Source organism: Xyrauchen texanus, chromosome 1, assembly GCF_025860055.1.
Source record: "Xyrauchen texanus isolate HMW12.3.18 chromosome 1, RBS_HiC_50CHRs, whole genome shotgun sequence".
Lineage (NCBI taxonomy): Eukaryota > Metazoa > Chordata > Actinopteri > Cypriniformes > Catostomidae > Xyrauchen > Xyrauchen texanus.
Window position 1 is genome coordinate 60,395,991 of NC_068276.1, and position 21,718 is coordinate 60,417,708.

The following is a 21,718-nucleotide window of genomic DNA, read 5'->3' on the forward strand; positions in this document are numbered from 1 at the left end:
GTATGTATAGACTTCATACAAAGCGTTTCCGGTACGGCACATCTTTCTTCAAATTATGGTTGACTCATTAAGACGTTTTCATTGGCAAGGCTGATTCATCCTTCAAATGGTATCCTTAGATGTCTTTCTGGTTTTAAATCAACAATAAGAACGGACTGTGGGATGGAATTTTATTATAGAAAAAGAATTTAAACAAGTATTTCACTCTATATACACACTGATCTTACGTCCATAGTCAATACATTGTGAGTAATGAAGCATTATGAGCCATAATACTGCAAGACTTTATCATCTTTAGGTTTGAGGATCTTCATGTCGGCCATATTAACCACCCACCCGGGTGACAACCCGAAGAAGATCTGACGAGGATCCTTTCTTTGAGCCAGCATTTCAAACATCATATCTGTGGTGATGTCAGGTAAGCTGTATCCGTACTTCTTAGCGAGAGCTAGCCGCGCAGCTTGAATCTTATCATGCTCTGCGAGGTAGCCGCGGTTACTGGCGTCCGTGTAGTATGGGAGAAGGTCTTCACCAGGAAGGAGGCGTTTGGGAATGGGTTGCCCAGATAGGAAGAAAGGGACTGGTTTGATGAGGACCTCTACAATGACATACACACACACAAACTTAAGAATGCAACTTATATTACAGTAAATTAAAGGTTTGTGTAAAGTGTGGATATTAATCAAGGGGTCAAGGTTTGGCTGGTTAGCATGGTGCGATTAACTCTGCTGGTAGATGCCATAACTACACCATCTGGGCCCAAAAAGCATCTTTCTCCTTTCATGACCAATCAAAAGTATTCAGACAAAATAAAGTCAATTGTAAAATAATTCATTATAGTTAGCGTTAGCGCCATGTTTTTTGGAGGGCTCTTCAAAGCCTGAAATCGACTTGTATATTGCCATTGAGATGAATGGGAATGCTAATGGAGAGCTCTCTTCAGGAATTATAGACCTCCTTGATAATTATTTCTGCAGAGTATGCAAGTATACTGACGGAGACTGCGTGGATCATAGTAGCTGGTTGTGATCACGCCCCCATTTCGTTCAACAGCAGCAATGGCTTTCTCTGATGCAACCTGAACCTCCAGGTTAACTTTGGCACAAAACATATCAGCACCCTGAAACAAAGACAAATAGACAGTAAATAACAAGCATAAATTGAAAAATAAATAAATAACAAATTCACTTGTGAGTCAATTATGCTTTAATGCTGCCCCCTTCTGGACAGTCAGATTTCCTACATATATCCATTAAGAACAGAGAGAGCGTCACCAGCCATGTTTATTTTCTTTAAGCACATTTTTGTCCTTTAAATTTAGTCAATATTTCATCATGTCATATCCATCAATTTTAGTCATTTTTGCTCTGACTTAAAAGTTTCTCTGTTGTGCATTCCTCACGTTAAGGCAGTTTGCTTTGGTGCACCTTTGTCAGTCAACACCATTCACTGCTGCATCCACAGATGCAACTTAAAGGGACAGTACACCTAAAAATGAAACTTCTCTCACCATTTACTCACCCTCGTGCCATCCTAGATGTGCATGACTTTGTTTCTTCAGCAGGACACAAATTAAGATTTTTAGCAGAATGTCTCAGCTCTGTAGGTCCATACAATGCAAGTGAATGGTGACCAGAACTTTGTACCTCCAACAATCACATATTCAAGTAATCCATAAGACTCCAGTGTTTAAATCCATGTCTTCAGAAGCAATATAATAGGTGAGGGTGAGAAACGGAACAAATTTTAAATCCTTTTTTTACTCTAAATCTCCACTTTTGCTTTCAGGTGTGAAAGTAAAAACTAAAACAGGCACAACATGTCCAGATGTAAAAGTGAAAGTGGAGATTTAGAGTAAAAAAGGACTTATATATTGATCTGTTTCTCACCCACACCTATTATATCACTTCTGAAGACATGGATTAAACCACTGGATTCTTATGGATTACATCAATACATGATTTTTAGTGGTACAAAATTCTGGTCACCATTCACTTGCATTGTACGGACCTACAAAGCTGAAATATTCTTCTAAATATCTTCATTTGTGTTCTGCAGAAGAAACAAATTCATACACATCTGGGATGGCATGAGGGGGAGTAAATGATGAGAGCATTTCAATGAAAAATGAAACAACTTTGTCAACAAACATTCCCGTCAGGTATCAAAGACATGCACGCACCTCATCAATGAGCTGGATGCCATAGTCTCGTTTCAGAGGCTGGACCGTGACTCCTCTGCTGTTGACGAGCTGGGTCAGATCGATGGGCTGTGTGGGGTCAACACGCCCCAAATCTATGAGGTACTGCAGTCTGCGCAAGGAGAGTGGGGGATACTGGGGTCTACGACTGGAGGGAAATCGCACAAACACACACACACACATTAGTGTTGCTTCACAATAACAGGATGTATGAACCACAAAGGTCAACGATATATATTTAGCTCCCTATACCGTGACAACTGTAAACCATTACCTGTGATTAGCGTTGTAGCCATATTTTGGGATGATCAGATAGAACGGTGTCTGTCCACCCTCAAAGCCCAGTCGTGGTCGATTCCCGCGCTGTCGTTCACCTTTATGTCCCCGCCCACTTCTGTTGCCGCCATGCATACCTCGACCTCTGTGCTTCTCCTGTGAAGAGAGAACACATCCACGATGATCCATTCTACATAAAAATGGTTGTGCTTTCCAGCAAAAACCACCTAGCTTCCTCCTCTCCTGTGCTCACCTACTTGGAAATATTCCATCTCAGTCTAAACCTTAACCCTTGCGCGACCTTCGGGACATTTTTCTCCTTTTCATTTTAGTTTTTTTCTATCATTTTGGCTGTGTTAATGCTAATGGGATACATTTAGCCAAAGGAGTGTATTTTTGGGAGGAATTTTGAGGTTTCAACCTCAGTTCCTATAATACATCTATAATACACTGTGTACACAAAATAGCAACACTCAGGACTTTCAGGACAAAAATGTCCCCCATTGAAACCCATTAAAACTGCAATATTTGATCCCAGTGTCATTAATGCATAAAACCATGAATTCTGTGATATTGTGCTTTCATTACGGAGCCCTGGCTTGTAAATGTAAATTTTTCCACCACATGGCGCCATTTTTCTCATATTTAGCCTACGGAGCAAATACAAGCTTTTCCACTATTTTCTGTTTGAGGTATTATAGAGCGCTGCAGGCCAACTGAATGATGCAGATAACATTGTGTGTGTGTGTGTGTGTGTGTGTGTGTGTGTGTCGGTATGGATGTCAGACTGTGTTTTGTATGTGTGTATTGAGAAATGTGTGTGTAAAAAAACAACAGTGGCATTATGTAAACAAACTGGCATTTAAAGGGTTGAAATCCTGAAAATCTGACACCGCACAAAAAATACTAATGCATAAAAATCAATGTTGTTGCTATTAACTGACATATCCCAGACTGTGATAACTCCCCCTCCAAAAAAAAATTCCCCTTAGCATTTATTATATGGCAAATAATAAATTTTTTTAGGGTTTTTCCCCATAAAAACAACAGTAGCATTATGTAAACAAACTGGCATTTAAAGGGTTAAAATCCAGAAAATGAATGAATATTTGGTAGTTATGATCAGGACTGATGTTGGCTAAAAAAATAACCAATTGTAATTGAAAGTGGAAAATAATATTAAAATATAATATTTTTATGGCATTTTTTTTGACGCAGACATTTTTATCCTCCAAGGACCTCTAAGTAACTTAAAAAATAAAAATAAAAGGTTAACTTTATTTAGGATACATGATGGGGGACTTCTCATTTTACCACAATAAGTAGGAACAGAAAAATAATTAACTGTATACAGGGATGCATGTGTATCTTATGTGACAAAGCAAACATACGTGTTTTACTTACATGCATTAAGTAATTGATAAAGTTGTTCGGTGTATTAAAATATTTTAACAGAAACTGTACAAGGTAAAACACACGTATTTGCTGTCAGGCTAACCCGCTAACTAGCAGCATTATAACTATGAGCTGCTCGCAGGAGAGTTATGACTTACAGCTTTCTTTGCGCCCGGGTTTGGCCGAAGATTGGCGAGTGTTATGCGAGGAAGGTTCTTTACAATGTTGACGGTTTTTCCTCCGGTTGTCTTGCTCACAGACATCGCAGAGCTCGTCAAGGGCAGAAGACGTAGGGAGACCAACGTGTCACACTAACCCGGAACCGGAAACTGCTCGTGCGAGGAAAATAAAATAACATGATAACATAACATATTTACTGTTCTTAAACATCTGTTTATGATACGTTACAAAATATATATGAGTATAATAAATAAAATAATAAGGATATAATAAATAGCTAAAGAATTCCCCCTAGCTTTAAAAAAATAAAAAAATAAAAATAAAAAATATATAATTATTTTATTTAAATGGCCATAGGAACCATATAATACCATAGTTTTATAACTGTTATTTTTATTTTATTTGTATTACAATTTACCATGAAAATAATGTATTATGATTTCGCAGTAGTAACTAATTGTAGCAACTATAAGACAGTGTTGGGTAAGTTACTCTACAAAAGTAATTACTATAAACTAACTACTAATTACATCTTCTACAGTGTAATTAGATTACTGTACTAATTACTCTGTCTGAAAAGTAATTGCATTACTAATTACTTTCTAAAACCCTCCAACTCGACCAGATGAAAAATACAAGGATAGACATGAAACTGTTCTTTTAATTCTTTCGAATAAATCATCTAAAATCATATAAATTATGAATTATGTACTGGCCAAAAATTTAAGGGGGCAGCATTACATTCTAAAACATATACTTTTAAAAGGATGAAAGAGTTGAAATAATTTTTTGTGGTATTAATATTACACCATATACACAGACGACTGAGCTTAACTTGTATTGCACCCAGAGCCATATAACGGAGAGTTGCGACAACGGAAGTTCTAAATGCTTGATCGTCACGTGATTCACGTAGACTTCAGATAGTTCCAGGAAGTGCTTTTGCGGTCATTCCAAACTGTTAGAGTAGAGTGACAGAACTGCGATTTCTGGTAATTAGTAGTCAATAAATGCATTTATTTTATATATTTATGTAACACACCGACATATGTATGTAGCATGAGTATGTTGTTACAGCGATGTTGTTTTTTAAAGATCAAATCAGCTAATATTTGAGGATTAGTGTTCGCTTACCGTTATTTGTCTCAACTTATTTCAGGCTAGGGTTTCTGTTACCTTTTTATGTTACCTCATGTTCATTGTTTTCACTAATCTCATGGTAACTAATGTCATATTTATGACTTTTCAGATAGTACAGAGACAGGCTGGTGACAGGTGATTTCCAGCTCGCACCGCACAATGGGTCAATGAACTATTAACTATTAGCAGCAGTTACGTAAATGTACAATTTAGTGAAATGAAGCTTATTGTTTACAATTCTATATATAGTAATATAATTATTTATGTATTATAAATATTATATATCTAATGTATAATTCTTACAATACTTATTCATATACACAATATATTCAGCTTTAAAACAACTTAAGCATACTCGTATATAAACTGCCGTTCAAAAGTAATGAGGCTGAAAATTCAGCTTGGCATCACAGGAGTAAATTACATTTTAAAATACATTAAAATAGAAAACAGTTATTTTAAATTGTAATAATATATTACGATATTACTTTTTTTGTATTTTTATTCAAATAAATGCAATAACTATTTACAGCAATTCATGAATACATTTCTAATAAATTAAATAGCATGCCAAGCATTTTGTATGTGTCCTTTCTTTCATGTTGTCGTTGCATAGTCTTCACCATGGTTTGCTGTGCTGCATGGGGATGCTCCAATCGCTCAGAGAAAGGTGTGCGAATGTATGGCTTCCCCACTGACATGGAGAGGAGAAAAAAATTGTTGGCTCAAGTCAGCAGGAGCAATCTAAATATAAATAAAAATTACAACAACAAAAAAATGTGTGAGGTATTTGCAAAGATTTTACAATTAATAGGGTGTTTGTTACTAACTTTATCCAGCTCCAGTCCTTGCCTAATCTGTTAGTTATCCGATAACATCCCTTATCTGCTAATTTAATGAGTAATACTCAACTATAAGGTTTTAATTTACAAGTTATTTTTATTTAGATGTACTGATACTACTGAGATAACTATTGAGAGGCTCCACGAGCCGCCATTGCTGTAAAAAAAAACGTTCCATTGGAGTCAATGGAGTTGTCGCAACTCTCTCTCTATATGGCTCTGATTGCACCCATAATAATAAGTCACGTGTCATGTTGTTTGTCCGATAAAAATAATTTGAGATAATTAAGATAATGACGTGCACTGCATCAAAGCCCTTATAGCAAGTCAGTCCACTGTCGGCCATCTTTGGAACGCTCTCAGGAGACTATTTGCAGTCATGACAGTGAAGCTCCTATCTACTTGAATGGGCAAACTCCGAGATCTCAAAAACAGTTGGTCAAAATTACGATCAAAGAACATATTTCAATATTAGCAATAAAATCTGACAAAACTGGAATCATACATTGTGATTCTTTACCTCATATTATGCTAAAAAACGCAATTTTCCCGGCTTGTTTAGCTAATGCGCATGCGCTTCATAAAGTTGACTGACAGGAAATATATGTAGCTAAAAGCTGATTGGCTGTTTTAACTTGTAAGGCGGGACCTTCTTTCTACATCCGTTGACCGTTGGGCGCTCAGAGCTCCTTCGCCCATTAATTTCAATAGAAGTGGCCCGTCTCTGCTAAATAACTCTGTCTGTATTAAACGCATTGGCGTTAGTAGTGGGCGGGACTTCCTGTGTCAATGCCTTGTCGTTTGTGGCGGTGGTCAGCCTTTAATACTGTTCCAGGATCAGCCGTTCGGGTACCGAGTCCACGTTTGTAAAGGAGGAGACAAGACAATAAACTGACCTGAAGCCTACTATAGCGTTGATACGGGTCATAAACCGAAACTGTCAGGATACCGTTCGGTGTTTATTGATCTCGCTCAACACAGTGACAAGTGTCGCTCGATGGTCCAATGTTTGAACTCTGTTGCTGTTTTACGTTTTTCAGTGACGCAAATTTATAAGCGTTGTAGACAGCTGTTGACATTGAATCTGTGCCTTTGGTGACACCACGGTAGCTAACAGTTTGAGCTTTCCCTCGCTGAATGCAAAGCTCTAGGTCCTTTTATGTGCGGTAATAACATGTCAGCGCCGCTGCCAGCGATAGTGCCCGCCGCGCGTAAAGCAACGGCTGCGGTAAGTGATCCGATCAATACTCTGTTGAGATTTTGGGTACTCATTTTGTGTTCAAACGGGTCTGTTGCATGCTATAGATTGCAAGCAGATTATTTTTTATGTTGCCACAGGGTTCGTTCACTCAGGATACGTTCATTCGTCTCGCGCCACGAGCGTGGCGGTTTTGAGAAATCAGCGGTTGTTCGCACATGACGCGATTTGCCCATTTTGGTCTATGTACACATGCGTAAGGGTCCGTTTTTACCGAACTCGTGTTTCCGTCTGTCTTTACTGTTTTTCACAATTTTTTCTGTGTAAGCATGTGCTTGACGGATGTCTTTAACTGTTGTTCCGCGTCTCGCGCGCGTTTTTTTAGACGCTGTGTCAAAGTAAAAATAACTTTTAAGAACGCAGCTCAAAGCACGTGTGCTCTTCCGTCGCATCACACTGGTTTCACTGCATCTCGCTCCATGAGCATTGCATATTTTGAGAAAAAAAATTAGGGGTCGTTCATACAGGAAGGGGTGCATTTACGCTCGTGCTTACACGGGCTGGAGCCCAGGGTCCCACAATTCCCAAAGGGGATTTGGGGTGTCTGACACCCATTTCCCCTATCGATGTTGGCGAAGTAGCGCGTCTAAACGCGTTCATCTGAGATGCAGTTGTTGACACGGAGATGATGCAACCGTGAAAGCAGTAGGGGTGTAATGATTAGGGCTGGATTGATAATCTGGCATACCGGGCATTTTCCCGGTGGGCCGACACACTTTGGGGCCGACTGGCTATCGGGAGAACTGGGACTAAGCTGAAATGTGCCGCCGCGTTATGCGGAACGGGCCACAAAACTGTGCCGCGATATGTTGAGTCCACCCCTGGATGATGCATCGATCCAATGACCAACAATCCAATGTCAGCCACATCCATACGCATATCCGTCCAACCATATTCATTTATTTGACTTTATGAGCGCTAAATATGCTTTTCATGTGGGACAAGGACTTGCGCAAAGCCAAATTCTGCTCTGCTATCTGTGCGCGCACGTCAACCGAGCTTCGCGCGAAACGCGAGCTCCATTAACAAGAACCGGGCCCTCCTTAAAATGCGATTTTAATCTGACATGAAAATGTGCTATTTTAAAGCACCATGTGTTCAACCATCCTGTGAAACATCTTGACAATGCCGACATTCTTAACAGCACTAATGAGGGAAAGAGAGATCACCTGCTCGGCTTCAGCATCAGTTATTATGGTGCGTTCACACACAACGCGAAGAAAATGTTCGTCTTGCATTGCTCTGGATGGATTATAAATGTGTTTTTAAACTCATTTTGTTGTGGAAGTCCCAGTGTTTATACAGAGAGCTGAATTAAATAATCAAATTATATTTTGGTTGCAATTGAGGGCAAAAAAACAACGATTTAATTGATTGTGTAAAATAAGCACATAATATCGATGGCAGAGCCCTGAATCGAATCGTATCAAGGCAGACTTTGAAGTATCGGCAACTATCGGATTGCAAGCCAAGAGAATAGATTCCCGATAGTCCGATTTACACCCTTGGAAAGCCGTCCGTGTAGTTTTCAATGCACAACAGTTCTGTTCCACCCTCAGACACCCCCACCGTCCCGTCCCTCACCGCTCAACAACTGGAAAGGGGCCTCCCTTCTCTATGCTTGCGAAACGTGGTGGACCCCCCCTAATGGAACATCTTCGCCGGTTAGAAACATTTATGCTGGCCTGCTTAAGATCCGTCCTGGGTTTAACCAGGCTGGATTGTGTGAGGAGCTCACAAGCAGAGTGCGAATTACCCCACCATAATTGGGGGGTACTGCTCCTTCCAGCCAGGTTTCTTAAGCAACCAAATTGGTCCGGTTGCTAGGGAGGGTACAGCCACATGGGGTAATCTCCTCGTGGTCACGATTAGTGGTTCTCACTCTTTTGGGGCGAGTGGTAAATTGTGCATGGATCGTGGAGAATAGCATGAGCCTCCACATGCAGTGAGTCTCCGTGGTGTCATGCGCCTCACGGATTGAGGTGAGTAGCCTCGCCACCACGAGGACCTACTAAGTAGTGGGAACTGGGTATTCCAAATTGGTAGAAAAAGGGATAAAAAAAAAAGTTATATAATAGGTGTGGGTGAGAGACAGATCAACATTTAAGTCCTTTTTACTATAAATCTCCACTTTCACTTTTTTCTTCTTTTGTTTTTGCCGATTCAAATTCTTCATGCATAACGCCACCTACTGGCCAGGGAGGATATTTATAGTAAAAAGCAACTGCAATATTGATCTGTTTCTCACGCATCACCTTTCATATCGTATGGATTACTATTATGCTACCTTTTTTGCTTTATTGAGCTTCAACTTTTTGGTACCAATTCATTTGCATTGTATGGACCTACAGAGCTGTGCATGTACATGACTTTCTTCTGTTGAGCTCAAATGAAGATTTTCCTTCAAAGTGAGTGAGTAAATGATGTGAGAATTGTAATTTTTGGGTGAACTATTCCTTTAAGCACATTTATATTTGCTCAGTCAACACATGGAGGTTATTCTTTACATGTTCTGTTTTAATATGGACAATGACTGAGGGTCTTATTCATGGTAACATTGTTATGAGTTTACCTCAATATGCCAGCCCTTACATTCCAACTGTTTTGTTATGTGCGCTTTGAGCATAAAAAAGGTCAAGAGAAATTATTTTTGAGTGGAAACATACCTGAAGAGAGAAAACCACAACATAGTTCTCCACAATCAGATGATGCAAGCAATATGGGCGATGACTCGTTTTGTTGTTGGGTGAGCAAAGTAAACTGTTGTTGTTTCCAGTAAGATGTGTCACTAAAGGTTAAAAGCAGGGCATGTCAACAAGGCCAACGTGTAACCATATGTAGTCAATACATTTTATAGTGGTTTATAGTGAAACCGGTAATCGTCCCATCCCTACAGGTAAGTAGCCGGTAATTCAATATATGAAGACGTGACATGAGCTATGAAAGAACAAAACACGTTAATAAATGAAGGTTGTAAAATCAACAAGCTAGACGTCAGCTAGCAACTTATAATTATCCATGCACGCCAGCAGCAAACCGTTCTCTATCTCCAATGCTTCTAGCCGCCACGGTGGTTAAAAATGGTACGGTCCACTATAGGGGTGTCTGAAATCGCTTTACATTAAAATGTTCCTACAGTGAAAATAGGAGTTGACTTATATTGTAACCGTAAATATATTTTTTCACAATATCAGAAAAATTATCTGACCCCCCCAATACTGATATTTCTGTCCCTTTGGGGGGTACTGGGTCTTCATTGGGGGGTATAGTACCCCCCAGTACCCCCTGTAATTCGAACTATGCTCACAAGTCTTTGAAAGATGTGGACAAAGTCCCATCGGTGAGCTCCTCCTGCAGGCATGGTTGCGCACAAGCCCTCAAAAGTGAAGCCAAAACGTCTCAATCGCCCCCCGGTGGCTGGTCCTAGTATAGGTCATAAACCCCGCCTCCCCATGTTATTCAACGGGACGTGAGACCAACTAAACAATTAAATTACACTTCACATATCTTTTTTCCAAAGATAGTTTCTGTCATTTACTGTCGTTTCTGTCATTTACTGTCGTTTCTATCACGTTGATGTCATTTCAAGTGTTTGTTTTCAAAATAAGTTTGTTTTTAGTTATTTGATGCTATAAAAACGGTGCTGTGACATCATGATTGACAGCTGTGATTGACAGGTTCTCTGAGCGAAGTAGTCACTGAAGCACCAACAGACTTTTTTCGGGATCTTCGGAGGACTGAGGAGATTGGAGCTTTAACTTTAATATCTACATTTCTATAATTAATTATTTCACACCGTCAATAGTCAAAAGTGCAGGGGCGTGTGCTTGCGATTGATTCAGCGAGAGTGAGGGCGGGGCCTTGATTTCGCGGCTTTACTTCCTGCTCACTACTGCGCAGGTCTGGTCCCGAAATCGCAACTGCGCAGACTCAAGTCCCAAGATGTCAGCGCCATATCGGGACACTGGCGGCTTCAGTTCTCACCAATGGAAAAGAGCGAAGGGGCGTCGTCCATCTTTTTTAGTCTATGATATTTACATCCAAGTTACGTCCATTTGCTAATTTGCTTATGCAAATTAATGGTGATATCGAAAAATACCTGTGTAAATAAGATCTAAAAAAGACGTGCATAATTGTGTTTTTTATTTTACTGCAGGGAGGAAGAAATGTTATACCTTTACCGTTATGTAAAAAAACAAAAGTTATATCTGTTTAGTGTCCGGTTAAAAATGACCACGAACAGCCAATTAAGCAGCCCTACTTGATCGGAATAGGAGGTTGTTATTGTTTTTTGCCTCGTCAAGTTAAAAACAGCTCAGCTTTTTTAAACGCGTACAATTTCATTTGATTGTGCTCCATCTTGTGTTTGATTGCAAGAGTGTATTTTGAGAGTGAACGCCCCCTAATGAAGTCAAGACTTATATGTTTATAATGGGTTTTTCTCTCTCCAGGTGATCTTTCTCCATGGCCTGGGAGACACAGGGTAAACATATCCTGATTTTGTGGTGTGACTTGAATGATTAAACCTCATGAAAAGTCAATATGTAGTTTCTTCCAACTTTTTTACCCTACGTTTCTTCAGGCATGGATGGGCCGAAGCTATGGCGGGGATCAGGACCCCTCATGTCAAGTACATTTGCCCTCATGCGTGAGTACTGAAAATATTTATATTAATTGGATTTTGTATAAAGCACTATTGGTGTGTATCTGTCTCTCTTATTGACCACGATTACCTGCACATCATTTTACAATTATATTTAATTTTCTGGTTCAATGGATAGTTTATCCGAAAAGGAAAATTCTGTCATTATTCACTCACCCTCACGTCGTTTCAAACTTGTATTGTTTTCCTTCTTGCGTGAAACACAAAAGTAAAAATGTTGACACTAGGGATGCACCGATGTATCGTCCAACGATATTTATCGGCCAGTTATTGACAAAGTTAAGACCATCGGTAAATCGGTTTTAATATGAAAAACCGAAGGTTTATTTATAATTGATTATCATCACACTTTGTTAAAACTCTGTGAGTTCAGATGTACAATCCAGAAATAATGATAGCCACAGAATGTTAAAATACATTTTTAATAATTCTCGTTCTCACAATAATGAGGAAAAACAGACTTGATCGTTGTGAAAGCGCACTTACCTATACATTATGAGGTAAAACAATCCAAAACATTTTAAAACCAGCACACTTTGACTTCTTAAACATTGGTATGGCATCGATTAAAACTGCAGGATTGATTGAGTTAAGATTGAAATCACAATATGGACAGCAATCAGCTCTTCAGCCAGCACTTCAGTCAACATTGTGTGAACAAGCGGCGCACTCTAGCGGTTTGGTCGCCAATTTTCATACTATTATTTAGTTATTTTTCAATATTTTGTATCTTTTTATCTTCTATTTATCATTCATTGTGGCTTTCTGTAAAATTGTGGCCTTTCAGTGTTTTCATACAATATGGACATATTATTTTTGTAAATATACACATAGTGTTTTTATAAACATGCTCATGAGCGTTTTGATCTAGTCAAGCTATCAAATTGGCCAACACGATCTAATTGGCCAATCGTTTAAATCTGTATTCATATCGGGATCATATTTTGATATCGGCGCATTCCTAGTTGACACTCTTTCCCATATAATGAAAGGGAATAGGGATCAGTGTTGCCAACTTTGTCGCTAGATTTAGTGACTTTTGCAGACCTGCATTTAGTGATTTTTATTCAAACATGCACATAGCGTTTTGTACAACATGCACATAGTGACTTTTGACAAACCTATGCACAAAGAAATGTTGCTAATACTGCCCATGAGTGCGTGGCCTTGCTAATCATGCCCAGTATTTTGAGGTACATCTCTCTCGAGTCTACTCTGTTCAGTGAGACTGACTGAGAGAGGTGAGCATGGCGTGAACGTGAGCATGCACAGTCAGTTTTGTAAATCTGCACGTAGCAGCTTGATGTAAACATGCATGAGCTGTGTTTGTGTAAATAGCTGCTATCATAGTGTTTTAGTAAATATGCACAAATAAATGTTTTTGTAAACATGCACATAGTGTTTTTGTAAATATGCACATAGTGTTTTTGTAAACATGCACATAGTGTTTTTGTAAACATGCACATAGTGTTTTTGTAAACATGCACATAGTGTTTTTGTAAACATGCACATAGTGTTTTTGTAAACATGCACATAGTGTTTTTGTAAATATGCACATAGTGTTTTTGTAAACATGCACATAGTGTTTTTGTAAACATGCACATAGTGTTTTTGTAAACATGCACATAGTGTTTTTGTAAACATGCACATAGTGTTTTTGTAAATATGCACATAGTGTTTTTGTAAACATGCACATAGTGTTTTTGTAAACATGCACATAGTGTTTTTGTAAACATGCACATAGTGTTTTTGTAAATATGCACATAGTGTTTTTGTAAACATGCACATAGTGTTTTTGTAAACATGCACATAGTGTTTTTGTAAATATGCATATAGTGTTTTTGTAAACATGCACATAGTGTTTTTGTAAACATGCACATAGTGTTTTTGTAAACATGCACATAGTGTTTTTGTAAATATGCACATAGTGTTTTTGTAAACATGCACATAGTGTTTTTGTAAACATGCACATAGTGTTTTTGTAAACATGCACATAGTGTTTTTGTAAATCTGCACATAGTGTTTTTGTAAACATGCACATAGTGTTTTTGTAAACATGCACATAGTGTTTTTGTAAACATGCACATAGTGTTTTTGTAAACATGCACATAGTGTTTTTGTAAATCTGCATATAGTGTTTTTGTAAATCTGCACATAGTGTTTTTGTAAATCTGCACATAGTGTTTTTGTAAATCTGCACATAGTGTTTTTGTAAATCTGCACATAGTGTTTTTGTAAATATGCACATAGCGTTTTTGTAAACATGCACATAGTGTTTTTGTAAATATGCGTGTTTTTGTAAATATGCACATAGTGGTTTGTTATGGCTGAACGTTGTGTAAGAGCAAATATAATATTAATTATATAGTATATTATTATACAAATATAATAACAAATATATATATAAGTTACCGTCGCTTCTAACTTTCTCTCTGAGTGATTGATTGTTATTGGAAATTAATAGGGTATTACAGTAGGTACGATAAGCACAGAAGCAAACACATGTAAAGGGCGGACACTATACAAAATGCAAATGAGACGCGGTGACGTCACGGATATGTTAATTAGCATATGACGTCATCTAGCAACATTTAGCGACTTTTTGAGCAGGCTTTAGCTACTTTCTATTGAAACTAGTTGGCAACACTGATAGGGATCAAGACTTCCACTATGATGTCATTGATGTAAAGAAAAAACTATCATATGGATGAAGACAGCAGATGGGAAGATATTCAGTGACACAGATATTTCAGTGTGTTCCTCACACAGTTATTGTATGGCTTCAGGACACTTGGAATGTAATGCACGACTCCTATGGACTACTTCTATGATACTTTCATGGTGTTATTTTGAAGCTTGACAGCTGAAGCCCTCATTGTATCATTGCATCAGTGGGTCTGATAGAGTTCACATACACACAAGATTTACGCATTTCAATGTTTAATTTTATATATATATATATATATGTGTGTGTGTGTGTGTGTGTGTTATTGAAATGCGTAAATCTTAAAAATAGGCTAAATCTATAAATATATATATTTTGTGCATTATTCATACATTAGTGGAATATGACCACATGGCCCATTAACGTTGTTCCCTCTCTTTGTTATTCTTTTTTCTCTGTCGCTGACCATAAAAGACCAGTCATGCCCGTCACCCTCAACATGAACATGGCGATGCCATCCTGGTGAGACACAGATTGTCTTTTTTAAATGTTTGCTAACTACAGACTATCATTTCACCCAAGTATTTATCCCTGGTCCTTAGGTTTGACATAATTGGACTCCGTCCAGATGCAGAGGAGGATGAATCAGGAATTAAAAAAGCTGCTGAAAGCAGTTAAGTATCATATGAATCAGACGTACAGTGTGTAGAAAATGCGGCCAATACGGATAGCCAATAATAGTCCAAATAGAAAGTAAAAATAGAAATATCTTCATTCTTCCACAGTCAAAGCACTGATTGATCAAGAGGTTAAGAACGGCATTCCTTCTCATAGGATCGTTCTTGGAGGATTCTCTCAGGTAAGACAAAAGTCTCTTTTTGAGCATTTTTCTTTATGAAGTTAATTCTTAATTCTTCTAACAAACTCCCAATTGTCCTCATTCAGTTGAAGCCAAAATTATGGCTGTAATACAATGGAGTGAAGAACTGCGATCGTTTAATATTGACTGTTTGTATGTGTTTAAAGGGTGGTGCACTCTCTCTCTACACCGCTTTAACGACTCATCAGAAGTTGGCAGGTGTGGTCGCGCTCAGCTGTTGGTTACCGCTCAGGAATTCCCTCTCACAGGTGGGTTTATGCAAGCATGAATAATAGCAAATAATGACATTTTGTGGTCTGGAGCTTTTAGTAAGATGGCATCATAATAGAAAACAAGGAGATGTTTAAAATGACTTGGCATGCTGCATATATATATAAATACATATATGTAAAGGGATTAATGGAAAGGAGGCGAATACCGGCTTGACAATATAAGTAATAGTTTAATAAGCAACTTAATCAAAAAGACAAACACACAAAGGTGTCGGGCAGCTGCCCGTAAATCTCTCTCTGTCCCACGGCCGTCTCCAGTCGGCCTTTATCCCTCTCTGAGGCTTCACTAGCCTGATTTGGGGCCGGGTGTGTAGCATCATGACTCGGCCCCGCCCTCCGCCCTGCCACAACATATCAATATATATTCATACATTAAATATATCTTATAAACGTTATATTTCAGGATACTCTCATTTTCAACACAATTTTGTCTATGAAATAATCTACGACATTTTTAGCAAGCACAAGATGCTTCAATTTAGTAAACTAAACGGTTTTTATTTTATTTGATCAAAATCAGCAAAGATTTTACAAGAAAAAAATGGTCATATTGGAAATGATATTACAAGGTCTTCTTCTACGTAGCAAATTAGAGGAGAGGGTGGGACTTAGACGATTATGAACACAATATACTGTATTAAAACTGTGGTTTCCGCAAAAAACCATGGTCAATTTTCATAGTAGTAAAACCATAATTACCTCTAAATTATAATATTTTCTACCATAGTTTTCATTTTAATATATAATTACGAGGGTACGTAAAACTTCTTGCGAGGGAGTGCATTCAATTGCGAGAGTATGTGAAACTTATCGCGAGGGTACACAAATCTTTGCATGGTGATGTTAATCTTATTGCAATGGTCCATAAAACTTATTGCAAGGGTACACAAATCTTATTGTAAGGAACTCAAACTAATGCGAGGGCACGCAAAACGTAATACGAGGTAACGTACACTATTGCAAGGGAATTAAAAATGTATTGCTTAGGAATGCACACTATTGCAAGGGTACACAAAACGTATTACGAGTGAAAGAAAACTATTGTGAGGGCACGCAAAAACGTATTGCAAGCAAACGCAAAACTTATTGTGAGTTCATGGCTGCAGCAGCAAGCGCGCCAAACAAAGACGTTCGTCACGCAAGGTCTTCATTTTTAGACCAAGACAAACGGATATTGCAAGATTAGAATTGCAACTTAAAAAAAAAAAAAAAACTCTTTGCGGTGAGTTTTGCGATTGTGATAACGTGAGCATGTCTGTGTTGTGGTGATGGTCAAGTGATTCTTTAACTATGGGATCTTATGGTTTCTAAGTATACATTTTTATACCAGTGCTCAAATATATCAGTGTCTACTGTATAAATCCATGTAAATATCCACGTTAGGTGTAAATGCCTTTTGCTCTGCCTATCGTGTGCGTACATGACTACAGGAGCGCATCTCTGTGCATGCATACTGCACAGCAACTTTGCATTTGACAGATGCGCCACTTTTTTCTCAGGGACATCAGGGAACAAACTCAAGCCTAACATGCTTCCAAATACATTGATAAGGTGCAGTTTACCGTTACTGTACAGAACTAAGGATCTAAATTCTTTCTACACTGAAAATACTGTAATTTGACTGAACTAAGAATCCATTCAGGACTTTAAAACGCGGTGAAATAGCAAAGGTAGCCATTAATAAAGCATGATCTTGCTTCTTTTTATTCAGCCTTATTTAAGATTGGGCCTGTGGAATATCGTTCATGTTTTTCACCGTGTTAATTACCAGAAACTGGTTTCCAAACTTCTCTTCTAATTGACAGATTTGCGCAAATCTGAGAAGCGTCCTTAAAGTGATAGTTCAGCCGTAAATTCAGATTCTGTCATCATATCCCCACCCTAATATTGTTCCAAACCTTTCCGTATTTTTGTGGAACCCAAAAGATCTTAGATAGAATGTTAGAATGTTAGATAGAATGTTAGATAGAAGTCACAGTTCTCTTTTAGAATATGGAGGAAAAACATGCAGTGAATGTAAATGGTGACTATAAGGCAAACATTCAGTCTGACATCTTAATGGTGTTGCATTGAAGAAAGAAACCCATACAGGTTTGGAACAACATGAGAGTGAATGATGAAAGAATTTCCAATAATAATAATGATTATTATTATTCTCTAATACATGTTAAATGTGTAGTTTGTAATGGAATATTGGAGATTAAACATCCATTGTGTTACATATGAAAGTAACTAGTTACTCGCTACTTGAGTACTTTTTTAATTGGATACTTTTTTTACTCTTACTCAAGTAATTATTAACATCATTACTTTTACTGCTACTCTACTCACCTCTGCGAGGGAATGCAAAACTGATTGCGAGGGAACATATGTACATGTAGACATGTCGAAAATGGCAAATAACAGGTATCAATCATGTTGTAGAGGCTTTGTTTCGACTCTTCCATTTCATCATCCTTAACTTTACAAAGGTGCATATTTATGAGCGGAGTAGTCCTCCACAATTCACTGAATACCCGCATTTAGATCTCTCTCTATTCTGGGATATGACGCCCACTTTTCACCATCCAATCACTACTGTTGGAAAAAAAAAATACAAAATGGATTGTGAATGCCGTTTTATGTCAACTTTAATGTGCCTCATTCTTTCTCTGTCTGCTCTGTTCTCATTCTAACTCTCTCTGTCTGTTGTAGTCAGTGATGAGCAATAATAAGGACATACCGGTGCTACAGTGTCACGGTGAAGCAGATCCGCTGGTTCCTCTTGTCTTTGGCTGTCTCACTGTAGAGAAACTCAAAACAATGCTTAACCCTGCCAATATCACCTTCAAAACATATCCCAGGATGCCTCACAGCTCATGTCCTGAGGTTTGCAGGAACCGATCTAAATTTGACATTATTGAGGATGCACAGAACGCATTAAAGGGGTCAAATCATGAAGAAGTTATATTTATGCATTTGGCTAACTTTTTACGGATGAGCGTATAGATTTGATTGGATCGCGTGTTCCCTGGTAATCAAATGTGCCAGTTTGTACTTTGTAAACATGCTTTAACTCTCAAAACTCATTCTGTCCATATTGAATCTAAGCTGCAAAAATGACTCGCTCTGAACTTCTGCAAGGTCTCAGAGCAATCATTGATGCCTATTGGTTGATCAGTAAACCTGGTCCAATCAAGATGAGGTAATGAGGAGGAAGTTGGATAGATGCAATTATTCCCAAACACCAGAAGAACTAAAAGTCTGTTAAACCTGGTCCTGTTTCTTACTGTGTAGCTCCTGCTGCTCTGCTTGATCCTTCTGAAGTAGAGGTTGACCGATGGTGGATTTTGCCAATACCAATAACTAAGGTGGTGGAAAAGGCCAAAAACCTAACACTTTAATAACTATATCTTGCACCGACAAAGAGGCTACAAGAGTCCAAAATCAATACAATCCCAGATGCAGTTTATTATTGCCTAGATCAGTGTTTCCCAACCACTGTGCCCAATATATATAACACTAGTGTGCCTTGAAAGATTGTCAGGTGTGCCGTGGAAAATGGTCAGATTCCACAAAATAAGACTGAGACTACCTTTCTAACCATTTTTCCTAACAGTGCGATTAAACTTTGCAAGAGGTCGCATTGGTGCGACTACAAAGTTGGCCGACTCTCTGATTGCGCTCCGTCGTTTTTCGTTCTGTATGAGAAACATCAAACGGCAAACGTTACAAACGCTAAAGGAAACGGCTTTACCCGGATCAGTCAGCGCTGCTCAATGGACAGATCAGTGCAGAGACGTGCATTTACACGTGGACCGGTCTCAAGCACTCAGCCAAGCAGATCATCATAAACAGAGCTGCGAGAAGCACGGGCCGGGTCACCAATTCGGCATTGATTATTTGTTTAAAACCTCTATGACAGCCCATAATGTGTCGATGATTAAACCAGTTTAAAACTGTTAAACAGCCCCATCATTCTAAACAGTATTGAATACAAATAAAGACGAAATCTGCATCTTGAACTGACAGAATTGGGAAGGTTTCAATCCACCATGCTAATCATGGTTTTACTTTTGGTTACTATGATCTCATTGCAAATGCCACAGTTGTAACTATGGATACAAGGGAACTTTCTGTGTAAAATCTGTTCTAATGGCCTTTGATGGTAGAAAAAGGCTTTGTTTGTCTTCAGATGACTGTATTTTAACCATCAAGATCCTGATAAAAAGAAAGCAACCGTGAAAGAAAACTAATTTTCTTTCAGTTGGACCAGTGCGACCAACTCAAGTGCTGGTGCGACCATTTGTAGAATTTAACACTGATGCTACTCTTAAATGTTATTCTGGAGCCATGTAAATAAATAGATAAATAAAAAAAGATTTGCTGTGGCATTGCAAGAATTTATTTGCAAGAACAAATCTAAAAATGAGAAAAGATGCAAATTTGTTGTTTTATTCATTACTCAGTTAGCACCCTTGCTACCTGCGATCTCATTATACACCGTACCTATGTGACTTCTGTTTTTTTGCATAGCCGAATTTCAAACATTACGAGTAATATAACATGCAACTAAAATGGACAGAAAACATGGAAGTTCTTGAAAAGGAAAACTATCAAGGATGGTTATGTGGGACAGTGGTATAGAGGTGAGCCATGGGATTTGTTTAAATGTAAACAAAATATTTAAGTGTGCCGTGGCAGAAAAAAGGTTGGGAAACACTGGCTAAGATCCCGATAATTACCAGATTTGGTGCACAGTACAGGACGTTTTCCTATTAAATGCCCGATACACCAGGGACTCTTATTTTGAAATGGAGACTTGGCTCTGTTATAATGCTCTTTATTTAAGCATTTACTACTTATTTATACCTGTTTAATGAGGAAGAAGGTTTATTAACATTTCTTTGGCAGGCATGGCACATTTCAGTGTGGATTTGTTTATGAATCGGTTGCTGTTGCTTATTTGAATGCAAAGGGGGCGTTTCTTAAAGGTGTAGTAGCTAAAAAACAAATCCTTTAATTCTAAGGATAAGAAAGAGGGTTAAAAATGGTCATTGGAAAAATGTGTATATATATATATATATATATATATTAATAATACTTTTGGCACAAATAGAGTTAACTAACATAAGTGGAACTCAAAGGAAAATAATGTATATTTTTATTTTTAATAATAAAACAAAATATGGTATGACCCCTTTAATCAATGGGATTTACATTACATGAAGCAACATCAAATATCTGTGTTTTCAAGTATTGTCATCTGATTTCCTTATTCCTTTCTTTTAACAGGAAATGATGGACATCAAACAGTTTATTGAGAAGCAACTCCCCCCAATTAATTAATCGATAACTCGTAATTGGCCATGCGACTCGATCATTGACTGTTTCAAGCTGCTACGTCTTCATCTGACTGAATTCAGCCCAACACCTCCAAACCCAGCTGAAACTAAGAGAGTATTAAAACCTCAGAGGTTAGGACAGTTTAATTGGCACTGTACTGACATAAACTAGTATCATTAAGTCTATAGAAGACTCTGAATTGCACGATAATGCCATAGTAACCGATTTAACATTGCAATGTCCTACTCAGGCTATTGATTGATTGATGTGTATTTTAAAATAGGTTTCCACGGCTACTGCAAGGCTCATTTTCCCTTTGGTTAACACTATGGCATTAAGTGATGTAAAAACCCATGTGACCACTGAATATTGTGTACTTGGGTTAAAGGGCTCCACGTATTGAGTTGGAATATAATAAAATTGTGAATACCAGCATCGATTAGTCGTGATCTAACAGTTTGTTATAAGTAGGTTATAAGGACTGTAGGTTTGGAAAATGAATGTTCTGGGTTGAACATTCCTTCAACTCTGGTGCAATTTTGGGCTGCCGCCTGCAAATTTTCTAAGCATGTAATTCCTGTTCTCTTTGCTCCATCTCCCTGCAAAATGGCTTATTTACTCC

At 38.1% G+C, this 21,718-nt stretch overlaps 2 protein-coding genes across 2 annotated transcripts; one reads left to right on the forward strand and one right to left on the reverse strand.

Annotated features, from left to right (window-relative positions):
• Positions 1-4,183, reverse strand: mrpl15 (mitochondrial ribosomal protein L15). Its single transcript, XM_052148289.1, has 5 exons — positions 4,030-4,183; positions 2,475-2,632; positions 2,183-2,348; positions 997-1,120; positions 1-598 (listed from the first exon to the last, which is right to left on the reverse strand). Exons 1-5 carry the CDS (start codon positions 4,132-4,134, stop codon positions 261-263), a joined length of 891 nt encoding a protein of 296 aa, XP_052004249.1. The 5' UTR covers positions 4,135-4,183; the 3' UTR covers positions 1-260.
• Positions 4,184-6,845: 2,662 nt separating this feature from the next.
• lypla1 (lysophospholipase 1) lies at positions 6,846-21,541 on the forward strand. Its single transcript, XM_052148505.1, has 9 exons — positions 6,846-7,261; positions 11,743-11,774; positions 11,874-11,939; positions 15,094-15,141; positions 15,222-15,292; positions 15,405-15,478; positions 15,646-15,747; positions 18,466-18,639; positions 21,046-21,541. The coding sequence occupies exons 1-9, from the start codon at positions 7,193-7,195 to the stop codon at positions 21,097-21,099; spliced, it is 690 nt and encodes a 229-aa protein (XP_052004465.1). The 5' UTR covers positions 6,846-7,192; the 3' UTR covers positions 21,100-21,541.
• The last annotated feature ends 177 nt before the right edge of the window (positions 21,542-21,718 follow it).